The sequence below is a fragment of the Equus quagga genome, chromosome 15 (assembly GCF_021613505.1).
Source record: "Equus quagga isolate Etosha38 chromosome 15, UCLA_HA_Equagga_1.0, whole genome shotgun sequence".
Classification (NCBI taxonomy): Eukaryota; Metazoa; Chordata; class Mammalia; order Perissodactyla; family Equidae; genus Equus; species Equus quagga.
The window spans coordinates 92,432,360-92,444,560 of record NC_060281.1 but is presented as its reverse complement, the minus strand read 5'-3'; the positions used below and the strand labels follow the sequence as shown (position 1 = coordinate 92,444,560).

General features: G+C 54.6%; 1 protein-coding gene across 2 annotated transcripts in view; it reads right to left on the bottom strand.

The window, feature by feature from the left end:
- RSPH14 (radial spoke head 14 homolog) overlaps window positions 1-11,942 on the bottom strand; it is a 78,274-nt gene extending 66,332 nt beyond the window's left edge. For both annotated transcript variants that reach the window (XM_046640713.1, XM_046640714.1), the window contains exons 1-4: window positions 11,804-11,942; window positions 10,380-10,636; window positions 9,203-9,305; window positions 5,718-5,836 (exon numbers count right to left, since the gene is read on the bottom strand). In XM_046640713.1, coding sequence (XP_046496669.1) covers window positions 5,718-5,836; window positions 9,203-9,305; window positions 10,380-10,578 — 421 coding nt within the window. In that variant the 5' untranslated portion in view covers window positions 10,579-10,636; window positions 11,804-11,942. The remainder of the gene's footprint in view (window positions 1-5,717; window positions 5,837-9,202; window positions 9,306-10,379; window positions 10,637-11,803) is intronic.
- Between the last annotated feature and the right edge of the window lie 259 nt (window positions 11,943-12,201).

The window sequence follows — 12,201 nt, the reverse complement described above, 5'->3', positions numbered from 1 at the left end:
GGCGACTAACCACAGCCCAGCTCTCATCGTGGGCCCAGACTCCCTCTCCCAGGACACACTGATCCCAGGGCTCCAGGGGTGTTGCCATCCTCGCTGTAGCCCATGTGGCCACCCGAGATGCTGCAAGGGGGCAGTGACAGTGTCATGATAACCCCAGCTCCCCTCAGTGACTGTGCTGGGCCGCCAGGCCCTTGGCTGAGTCCAGGACACACTCGCTCATCTAATTCCATCCTCCCCTGCTTCTGGGAAGCCGAGATTATTGATTCTATTTTACAGAAGAGAAAGCAGAGACCCTGAGAGTGGATGGCTTCTGGTGTCACACAGTGTGTAACAAGTGACCCAACTGGGCCTGGGTCTCAGTGGCTGTGCTCGTCTGTCCACACTCCCCAGAGCCCACGTGAAGCCCTAGCCATCTAGGAAAAACAAGCATGGGGTGTGGTCCAGCTGGCACTGTGCCAAGTGCTGAGGAGGGCGGCCAGCACCATGAGGATGAGGGGGCCACACAGGCTGGACGACACCCTGGGGCACTCACCTCACCCAGGAGGAGCCAGGTGAGGGGCTTCGGTGCTAAGGGAGGTCCTAGGCCAAGTGCCAGCTGGTTCTGCCCTGCATGTGCCCTGGGAAGACATGACCCCTTTGGGAATTCCTTGGGTGATGGGCTGTCCCAAACCACCTGGGAATATTGTGAAACCTTGTGGAGAAGGCTGAGAAAGGCCACCTGCCCCAAGAGGGAGCACAAGGATAGCCACTGGGACCACGGCTGGGCCTGATGGGCCTGACGGGCCAGACCGGGAACAGCTCTCCTGGCTGGAAGGGGCAGGTGAGTGGGGAGGGTGAGGGGAGAGGAGGCATTGAATAGGTGCACCAGGCTGGGAACCTAGTGGGCAGTGTCACCATGGGTGGGCATCATCCTTTGCTAAGTCTGGGAAGGGGGCAGCTGCCCATCAAAGACTGTCAGGCTGATGACATGCCCGGGGCCCTCATGTACCCCACCCTGCTGAGGCAGCCAGCCCCACCCCTCCACCCTGTGGTGTCAGGACCGGGAGGAGCAGGGAGCTGCTCTGGGCCCCCTTGCCAGGTGGCCCCCGAGGAGAGCGGGGGTGTAGGGGCCGACCTGGCTGAGGTGCACTACGAAAGGGGGACAACACCCCATTTTGCTCCTCCAGCAGTCACTCCAGGGCTTCCGCTCCCACAGCTTGAGCTCCCCCACACACAGCCACCCCCGATTTCTCTCTAGCCCAGATGGTATGAGTCCAGGAATGTCCCTCTGCCCCTCAAAACTGCCAGGATCAGACCTACATCCAGACAGGTTCCCCAGCCCAGCCCTGTGCCTTTCTAAGGCCAAGGAGGCAGAATCCACAGAGGATCCTCACTGCCTCCCTCCCACCCTGGCTGGTGATCCCCTCTGGGCAGGGAGCGGGTGGCCGCCTTCACCCCACAGTGCCACCCAAGCCCAGGCCACACACAGGCGGTTCAGGGACACAGCGGTGCCTGCACTGTGCTGCTGCTGAAGCCAAGTCAGCAGCTCAGAGCCCAGCACAGGGACGGAGCGGCCAGACTCAGAGGGGTACCAGTCAGGGCCCAAAGCCACTGTCAGAGGGCTCACGGGGCCTGGGCCATGCCGGTGGGCTGGCAGGGAGACACTTCTGGGGACCCTGGGGCTATTTAGCTGCATCCCCAAACCCAGTTACAGAAGAATCCTTCATTTCAGCATTGAGCTCCCTCCTACAGAATGTGGGGACACAAAATGAGACCTGTTTCCACACGGGGTTCGCAGAAGCAGAGGAGGAGACAGAGATTCCTCCAGAGTCCCTGGCAGTCGTTCAGAGCCCCGCGGACCGGGGGCCTGGGCTGGTGGCCTCTGCGTGGCATCTGCCTCTACTTAAATGCTGGTTTCTCCTTGCCTGACACTGCACCACCACCCTGGGCCTGAGAGCAGAGCAGCCCGTGAGGCCGTCATCGGTCCTCTGGCACCCCCTGCTGGTTACTCTGGGAAACCAGGTGCATGCCAGACCTGGCCAAGTGCAAGGACTCAGAGGGAAGACCTCCGTTTCCCCACAGACACCCCACATTACAGAGGAAACAACTGAGGCACAGTGCCTGGAACAGAGCAAGGGCCCAAAACGTATTTGTGGAATGAATGAAGGAACGAGTGAGTGAATTGCAGCAAGAAAACACCAAACGGTCTTTAAAAATATGGCATAAAACCTGCTAAATAACCAGTGTCTGTTGAGTACCAGCCACGTGCCAAGCTCTCCACCAGGTGCAGAGGGTGCCTTCCGGTGTGGCCATGCTAGAAAACCCATGCTAGTGACCACCAGATTGAGAGCCAGCTCAGCCCCAGGTGCAGACTGTCCTGGCCAAACCACACAGTTGCCTGTGCTCCTTGATGAAACGGAGGCTCCAGCAGGCTGTGCTATTGCCCAAGGTCACGAACTGCTAAGAGCGGAGCCACTGAAATAGCCCTCACCCCACGCCGAGGCCCAGCGTGGACACCCCCTGAGACACAGCCACATTGGCCAACCCAGAAGCCAGAGTGCTTGAGCCCCCTCCGATATGCCTCCTGGGGCACCCACCACACTGCACGTCTCCCTCCTTCCCTCTAACTATCCGCCCCACCCCACTGCCACAGATCCCTCACCACAGTGTCCCAGGCAACGTGCAGCGCCCAGGAAACCCTGTGATCAAGGGCTGAGGCTCACCACCGGGACCCCCAACGGGCTTGTCAAAACCACAGCCCCCCACTCCTCCTGGTGCACCGAGTGCTTGGAGATTCCAGAACAAGGTGCAGGGAGGTGGGGTGGGGTCGGGGACTGGCCCCCAGAACCCAGATCACCACAGAGCTTTTGTAAGGAAGACAGCACGGGCTTGGCCGGGGCTACATGAGGAGAGCTCAAAGCAAAAACAAAAATCTGTCCCAGGCACCTTCTCAAGCTAAATGTAAAAATGGAAACCCCTACACATTTAGGAGAAAATACGGCAGAATATCTTCACAAGCTCTTAAACAGCACCAAATTCTCTTACACAGCACCCCTCCTCCCAAAAAAACACAAAGGAAAAGATTGATGAAACTTATTACATTCCAGTAAGAAACTGCTGGACCAATGAAGAAACCAACAGCGAAAAGCCGGGCAAACAGCCTGGGAAATGATGTTCACGATGTGTGTGACCCACAAGGGGCTGGATAAATGAAACACTCCCTCAAATCAATAAGAAATGGAAAAACAGCTCAACAGAATGAGCTCCAGCTCCCAGGAGGCACCGGGCAGAGGAAAGATGCCCCTCTCCCAGTCAAGGGAGCAAAGCCACACAACAGGGACATGCAGAGCGCACCAGCAGGTTGCTGGTGAGGATGCAGCTGGCCAAGGGAGGTGGGTTGGGAAGCAGGAGAGAATCCCGCCAAGCTGAGGGCTTGTAATCTCTGTGCCCCGCGACAATGACACCCTCCTCCCGCCGAGGCCTTGGAGGGACTCCAGAAAAACCTGAGCAGGAATGCTCAGGAATGGAAACCACCGGCGTGCCGGTGAGCTGGGCATGGGTGAGGATACTGACCGGAAGCTTACATCCAGACACCGGAAGGGCATGTCGCTGTTATAACAATGAAATAGAGCCTGTGACACCACATAAATCTCCAAATTATCACATTCCGTTTTTTAATAGCAAAAGGACACCTACAGCAAGATCCATTTACATAGAGTTTTAAAACAAGGACAGATCTCTATATAATTACGTCTGTGGTAAGATCTAAAGACATATGTTGGGGACATAGTCACCAAATTATTGGTAGCTCGAGGGAGGGCAGGAGAAGGGTGCAGGGTGAGGGAGCTTCAAAGGGTGCTTGGACTGTGTTTTCTTTTTTAAACAAAAATCTCAAGCAAATATGAAATATGGTAGAGTGTTAAGATTTAGCAAAGTGGGGTGATGGTACCTGACGTTCATTATCGTTATCTCTCTATTTCCCTGATGCTTAAAGAGCTCACAATAGTTTTGAGAGCCCTGGGTGAGAGCCAGTCCCCTCTCTCTGCACCCCAAGAAGGAGAGTTCCTGCGTGGTGAGCACATTTAGCTCAGCCCCGAGCACTAGTCCTTCACAGACACCCCAATATTCCAGGGGCCCTCAACCCTGGCCACACAGGAGAATCTGCCAAGGTACGTTTAAGAAAGATGTGTGCAGGGCCCTCCCCAGAGACACGTTCCGTGGGCCTGGGATAGGGCCAGAGATGGGACGGTCTTTTTAAAAGACCACCAGGGGGTTCTGTGGTCCGGCCTAGCGTGCTCCCCGACACACAGCCAGGCCCAGCTAGAGGGAGTTGTGGCAGCAACTCCAGGCCCCAGGGGCTCTGCTCCATTCAGCCTGCCTCTTGTAGTCTTTTCTCTCTGGGACCTTAATTCGGGGCACCCACCCCCCTCCCTGACGTTGACGGCGCCCTGCATGCAGGGTTGTGCTACGTGCTTGGCGATCCTCTTCTCGCTTGGCCCTCACTTCAGGCCTCTGAGTGGGTACCTTCAGCCTCGCTTTAGAGATGAGGCGACAGCCTGTCCAGGGGCACATGGGGGCCGAGGGGCAGGGCAGAGAGAACCCAGGTCTGTCTGGCTTCGGAGCCACGATGTCTGTTTGTCCACCTTTAACTGAAGGCATCCCCATTAAGGCCTGATATCCTGCCTCTTGGAATGAGCCCCTAGTTTGAAAACGCTCATTGCTTCGTGACGGGATGCCAATCTGACACAAATCTCAACCCTCTGCTGTGGTCAGCGGGTGGCCGTTACCTGGACTCCAAATCCGATTAGAGGGAGAAGGGACATCGAACCAAGGGGTGGAGTGGCCTTCTTTAATCCTTAAAAACGTGCTATGGCCCTTCACCAAAGAGGACATTTCCAGGGCTATCATCACCAGCGAAATACAAATTAAAACCCAAAGGAGATGCTACCACACACCCACAAAAGTAGCTAAAATAAACAGACAGGAAAGATCACAAGTGGGTGAGGACAGGCAATGCCCATCCGCCACGGCGGGAGTGCACGTTGGTGTAACTGTCTTGGGGCACCGTGTGGTACCTTCTAGAGCTGGGTGTAAACTTATCCCATGCCCAGCGAGTCCCCCCAGGTATATCTCAGCAGACACACACACACGTCCATCGAAAGGCATCATGAGAGCGTTCACAGCCACTCTCTTCTCGGCAGCCATATGCTAGAAACACTTCAGACGTCCTTCGGCGACAGACTAGATAAGTACGCTGTAGTAAACTCACATAACGTGGACACCACACTCCAGCTCAAGTCAGCAAAAATCAGTAATGTGTGATGTACGTGGATCTCAGAGACAAAGCTCGAAGCAAAGAAGCTAAGAACAAAATACTACAGACCGTATGTTTCCACTTACGTAAAGTTTAAAAAGAGGCACAAACTCATCTATAGTCTTAAACTGCAGATACTGTTTACCTGTGGTGAGGGGTGGTCACTGGTACGGGGCATGTGGGAAGGTTCTGGAGAGCTGGCGAAACTACCTATTTCTTTATCTGGGTAGTGGTTCGGCGGACGCTCACGTAGCACAGCTTAATCAAATGTTCATGTATGACTTGTGCCTTTTTAACGTGTATGTTGTACCTCAATAAAAACATAACTCTAAAGAACTGTGCTGTGGACTATGATCTGCAGTGTGGCGCAGACCTGACCTGGACAGGAGACCGAGGGCCACCCGAGTGCCCACCGAGAGCCTACCTGAGGGCACCTGGGCCAGGTGCTTATACGCCAGGTGCAGGTTCTCCCGGCAGGCTGCCTGCGGGTCGTGCAGCAGGTAGGACAGGGCGTGGATGACGTCGTACTTCAAAAAGCCTTCTCTGGGGAAGAGAAGTCAGATTTAGACACAAGTAAGAGGATGCCCGGAGAGGGTCCAGTAAGAACAAGAGGCAGTTAGCCACCCCCGCCCCCACGTGGAGTCTGCGCCCGTGCAGGCTGGTGCCGACCACATTCCTCTGGCTTCCTGAGAGAAGACAAAGGCCAGAGGTGGATAACACATCACAGAATCCGTGAGGGCAGTGTGGCGTGTGTGGTGGAGTCACGTTGCTCTGCCCCTTCCTAGACAGGCCTCCCACTCAAGCTCTTTGTGCCCCTGGATCCTTTCACTCTTCTGAGCCTCAGTGCTATCATCTGTAAAACAGGGATGAGGCAGCAGAAGCTGGCAGCCGACCTCCCCTGAACTTCGGGGCTGAGCTGGCGGCCTCTCTCCACCCGCCCATCACACCCCACTGAGGCTCCAGGGCATGCAGCTCCGCGGGCCCCCTCAGCCCTCCCTCCTCTCCCAGCTGAGTTGCAGGCTTGCCAGCAGCCAGCTGCCGCCTCCAAACCTATGTATGCCTATTATGCTTGTTGTTATAATTACATAAGTTAATTAAATATTAGGTAAGCCAATTAGATGAGAGAAGAGGTTTTTTTCATTTCCTTAGAAAACAGAGTTGAATGCTTTGGGAGGACTCAAAAGTGAGTCTCTTAAAAAAAGCAAGATGATTGTAAAAGATTCTAGAAGGTTTCTGCATGCAGATTACTTCATTAATGTCTTTTAGTTCTTGCTCTACTTTAAAGAAACCAAAGCTGCAAATTAGATAATGTTATAGATGTGATTTAAACAAAAAAGATGCCAAGAAACTCCAACCAGTGGGCCCATATCCAAGGACAGGCCTGGGTGGCACGGAGGGATTGGCGACTGCTGAGACATTTGTGTCTGGGATTAAAATGAACTGTTTAAAGGGAATATACAATTTCTTCGATTCCTGGCTTTTTAACCATTTCTTGTGATTAACCAACTAACTACTGGAGCTAGTCGCATCTAGTGAGAGGGCTTCTGAGGTCCCATCTCTCAGGGCTGGGGTCAGGCAGAAGCGGGAACTCAGGGTGAGGCCCGTGTCCAATGCCCAGCGCACAGGAAGTGCCTGACCACCTGTGCCCTGCCTCGTTAGCCAGGACTCAACCTTATGGCGAGTTCTGAGTCATCCTGGGAGAAGAAAGTCATAGGGGCCTCCCCTGGCCACTCGGCATGAGGTGTCTGGGCCCCTTCACTCAGTGCCTGGTCATCCACTCCGTGTCACTCCTGCTTTGAGAGTGGCTGTGTTTGTGGGCCATCACATAAACTATTTCCTCAAAGTGACAAGATGCCAAGCCCCGGGTTTCCACCCTCAGCCCTCTTCCCTTCACTACCTGTCTGGGGACAAGAGGGCAGAAGGTTTCAACATGCTTCATTATTCAGAGCTTGACGGGCTCCGCGAGTGACTGGCTTTAGTTATAAGACCGCCACTGGACCTGAGCGAACTTCGGAAGCCAGCCCCGGGTATTTTCGGCCCTTTGCATCCTTTGTTCCACTCGGTGTGGTGGAGCGAGCCGGGGTTTTGGAATCCCGGGCCCCGGGCACACAAGTTGCCTTGCTCCGGTCAGTGTGAGGGATGACGGAGAACAATGAAGGGGTGTGCAGGCCAGGCCATATCAGGTCCTCAGTCAGCAATGTTTCTTCACGGAGTGTGTGTCCTGTCCCCCAAACCCCACTAACATGACCACTGCCAGCGGCCCCCTCCCCACAGTGCAGACCTCCTATGCCTCTAAACAAACCTATGGTCACCCTCATGAGGTCGGAGTGTCCTTATAACTGCCAAGCTTCAAGCATCTCTCCTCTCAGCGTCCGTCACCCCTCACTGGAGGTTGCTACCTAATGTCCGTTTCAGGTCCAGAAAGAGGAAGGAGGAGCAGGAAGAATGAGCGATGCTGTGCTCCTCTGTGCCCCTGAGGTATTCGAGCACCTCCCCTGAGTCTGTCTCAGAAAACACAGTGAGACTGACCAAGAGTCTTGCCAGGGCCCAGAGCAGGAAAGCGCAGGACACCCACACTCCCTGGCCAGGACTGGGCTCGTGCCCCTGCCCACCGTTCTGTCCACGGTACCCAATGGCCCTTCTTGGTGCAAAATGTGTGAACTGGGTGCTCGCAGTGGCCCTGCCTCCCCACACGCACCCCATTCATAGTGACCTGTTGGGCCAGGGCTGCACATGGGACCTGGCTGACACATCCCCTTCCAGCGACCTGAAATTACAACCCAGAGAAGACCCAGGGAGCTGGGAGGTCAAGGGGACTGAGGGACTGAGGCAGACATCAGGAGAGGGCCCTGAGGAGGCGGCGTGTGAGTTCACAGAGATTGTCCATGGGGAGAGGGAGGCAGCAGTCCCCAGAGAGAGGCCGTGGGCTGGACGTTTCCGAGATGTCACCCAGCTGAGCACTTCACGTGCACCAACTCATTTAACTCCCTGCCCCACGAGCAGATGCAGTGAGGACACCGAGGCACCGAGAGCTTGGGAGACGGAGGACTAAATGGCCTTGGGTTTTGTGAGCTGCCCTGACACCCTAGAAAGGACCTGAAGCTTCTCCAAAGGGGCATCTGTTGTTTACACCAAACAAGCCCACAGATGGTGAGCCCCCAGCCCCTGTGCTCTCCATCAACACTGTGATTAACACTCTCCCTTCCTCTTCCTTCTGGGCATGCGCACACCAGGCGGCGGCCCCAGGGCAGAGCTGGAGGGCTGTTTGTGAGCTCTTATGGGCTTATGATCTGTTTTCAATACAAAATAAAACTAGCGATCCCAGATCAAGAGGGTGAACTGAGCTGATGCGGGAAAGCACTTCCACCCCCTCACGTACACACCAACTGACTCCTAACCAAAATGCTGGATGAACTGTCTCTTTAAGCACAAAATACAAAGTTGTGCTTATACAAGAAAGGGACGTTTCCAGGTGCCAGAAAGCTAGAAGAACCTGAGCATCGCCAGCAGAGTTTGAAGCCACCAGGTCAGAGCCGGTGTGTACTTTGAGGCTGGTGCCTGGGACGGGATCCAAAGCCACAGGCTCTTGTGGGGGTCTGGGAGAGGGAACTGGGATCCCCATAAAGAGCGAAGAAAAGGCTAAATTGTTGTGGATGCGGGGCCTGAACTTTCCACCTTCAAAGGGTGAAGCTCAGAGCTGGAAAGTAACATAAAAACTGGCCTGGAACAGAAGCCCCATTAGGCCTCCACAGAGGCAACCAAAACTGTCCCACAGGGGTCTGTTCTGGCCAAACAGAAGTCCTGCGGAAGAACTGTGCTACAAGTACTCAAGGTCGTTCAAGGGCATGCCACTCAGAGTTGGGGTGTGGTTCCAAAGCGTGACATTGGTTTCCAGAGACAGCTGCCCACCTGCCCACGTTATGGGTCGCCATGATGTAGAGCACCTCGGTGGTCTTCAGCCGCACCATGTCATTGGTGTCCTTCAGCAAAGCTTTCAGGCTCTCCAGGCAGCCTAAGAGGCAGAGAAACTTTGAACGTTTACCACTCTCAGAAGTCAACTAACCTGGAAGTCAACAGGTGGGCCTAGGTCGGGCAACAGGAGAGCACCAGAGGTTCCACTGCTTTGGGGCATGGGGAATCGTGTCGGTTATGAAGGAGTGCAGGGTCACCGAAGGTGGCTCTGAGTGCTGGAAAGGCTCCCACCCAGGGACTGTTTCATCTAACCCCCCTGGTGAATTTCCCTGCACGCTTCCGACCAGCGCCCTCTCTCGCAGTCTACCATGGGATTAAGAAAATGGCCTTTGCATTTGGAGAGACCAGGGGTCAAATTCCAACCCTGTCCCCAGCCAGTCACGTGCCTTTGAATGGGTTACACCTCGGGATGCCAAACTGAGCAAATAAAAGTCCTGCTTTATTTACTTATCAGGCAACCCCAGTCTCACACCCCTTCTCTGAGGCTTGATTTTCTATCTGTCGGTTAAGGATGCTCCTTCCTCCCACGGCCAGTGCTCTGAGGACTAAGATAACACGGCCACTACACGTGGGGTGGTGCTGGTCCAAAGCCAAGCTCATTACATAGCAATCCTTATTCTTGACGCTCCACCCAGTGTCCAAGGCCATGCTCAGACTGCCGCGGCCTCTGGAATTAAACCAGACCTTCAGATACAGCTGGAGGGAGAAGCGGCAGTTCACCCATCACGTGCCTGATCTGGGAAGCATATGACCATGCCACTAAAGTCACCCCGATTCTTATTTTGGTAATTAGGAGAGTGGGAGACAAGGGACATGGGTCCCAGATTTATGAGTGGTTTCAGTAGTGTACATGCCTACCTTTTGTGACAGCCTTGTGGATGACACAGATAAACAGGGCTGTTTGGTGGATTTGTGGCCACCTGGTTGAGCCATAGCAGAGGGAGCCGTTTCGTGGCTCTGGGTGGGGAGCCGGTGGTGTCCGGACAAGAACGGACTGACCAGCTGGGAGGGATGCTGGGAAAAGGCCAGTCACCTCAGCTTCTCCCACCTTGACCCACTCTGTGACTGTCCGTCCAGACCCCAGTCATGGTCACCTGGGCTGTGACACTCTCACCTATGTCGATGGCCACGTAGACATGCTCAGGGTCGTGCACGAGGTCACACAGAGCCATGAGGGCTTTCTGCCTCGTCAGCAGGTCCTCGGACTGCAGCTCCTTGTTCAGCTTGGGCAACGCCTGACAGCCATAGGCAATGGCAGCCTGGCTGGGGTTGACATCGGGGGGCAGGTACATGGAGATCTGGGCACTGGCCATCTCCTCAAACCTGCAGAGGGTGACTCTCTAGCTTTCAAATGAAGCTCTGCAGGAACCACTGATTAAAAGAACCCAAAAAGTTGTCGTTACTACTACCGTGATTTAGAAGCTACTTCTCATTTGATCCTGAAAACTGCAAGGGCAGCAGATGGATATTTTTACTTCCATCTTACAGATGAGCAAACCGAGGCTAAGAGCAATCAAGGAATCTGCTCAAGGTCACAGCAAAGGTAAGTAGCAGCCCAAACTGCAAACTCCAGAGTTCTCCCAGGCTTAATGACAGAAGAAACCACCCATACTTTACACACTGGGCCTTCAGTCAAAGGCACTGCAGAGACAAAACAAACCAAACAAGCAGACACGAATATTGGCCACTATGTTTAGTGCTTATCTTGTGCCAGCAATACCTAGTATCTAACTCAACTGCCCCAGGAGGAGGGGACTTGTATTATCCACATTTTACAAAGGAGGAAGTTGAGGTTAAGGGACAAGGAGCTTGCTGGAGGTCATGGAACTGGTCAGGCTACAAGCCAATGTTCAAATCTGTCAAGCTCATTTACCGACGAGGGACCCATATTCAGATGCTTCCAGTGCATCCACAAAAAAAAGGAATTAAGGTTAAAGCTTAATTTATTTGATTCCACACAAACACACACTTTGAGCAACTCTGGGCAGCGTGGCTTAGTAGTTAAGAACTGGCTCCAGACCCAGGCCACGGGTGGCCGTTGACAAGTAACTCCCTCCATCTTTCCATAGCTGCAAAGGGAGATGATACCAGCACCTCCTTCCCCCCTCCCAGAGTTGTCCTATTAACTGATACTCATGAGCCTGGCACCCGAGCGCTCCAGAGATGTTGGCTCTGATTATTACTATGGTGGTGGTGGTGGTTGTTACCACGTTTAGTGGCACTGACAGGTCCCAGCACCGTAGGAATCTACTCCGGTAAAAGAGGTGAGCTAGACTCTGATTCCGAGTACCAGGTGACGAGGGAAGGAGGAGAGGCGGCCGGGCTGGGAGGGACGCGGCCATTTTTGTCTGGGCTTCCTTCACAGGGAACGGTGGGTGCTGGGGACAGGGGCCTGCCCTCCTCTAAAAGCGTGGGCTGCAGGAGTCCGGCCGCGAATAACAGAGCCTCGGGGCGTGAGGCCGCGGACACAGTGTAAGCTGGAATGGGTGGGTCTAGAGCCCCCTGTCCCCGGGCCCCTGTCGGGCCGCCGCCGCTCACCTGCCCCAGCGCGAGGTCCGGGTAGAGCACGCCCGTTGCTAGGGACCCGGTTGCCAGGCGACCCCGGCGGCGGCCGCAGCACCGCCCTCCGCACGCTCGGCGCCCACCGCGCAGGCGCGAACAGCCCCGGGCTGGGACCGGCTGTAAAGAGGGGACAATAATACTTTACTGGGTTTCTGTGGGGAACAAAGACTCAGCTTTGTTCGTGATACAGAAGGAAAGGGAAGTGACTGTGTACGCCCTTTTCTGTACTAGACACTTCGCATGGCTTTAATCCTTAGAGTAAACCCTTGAGGTTGTAACATCCAGTTTACAGAACCTCAACGAAATTCAGTAGTTAATCCCAGATCACACAGGCCTGATCCCAGGACTGCAGAGCCCTGGCCGGTGCTCCTTCC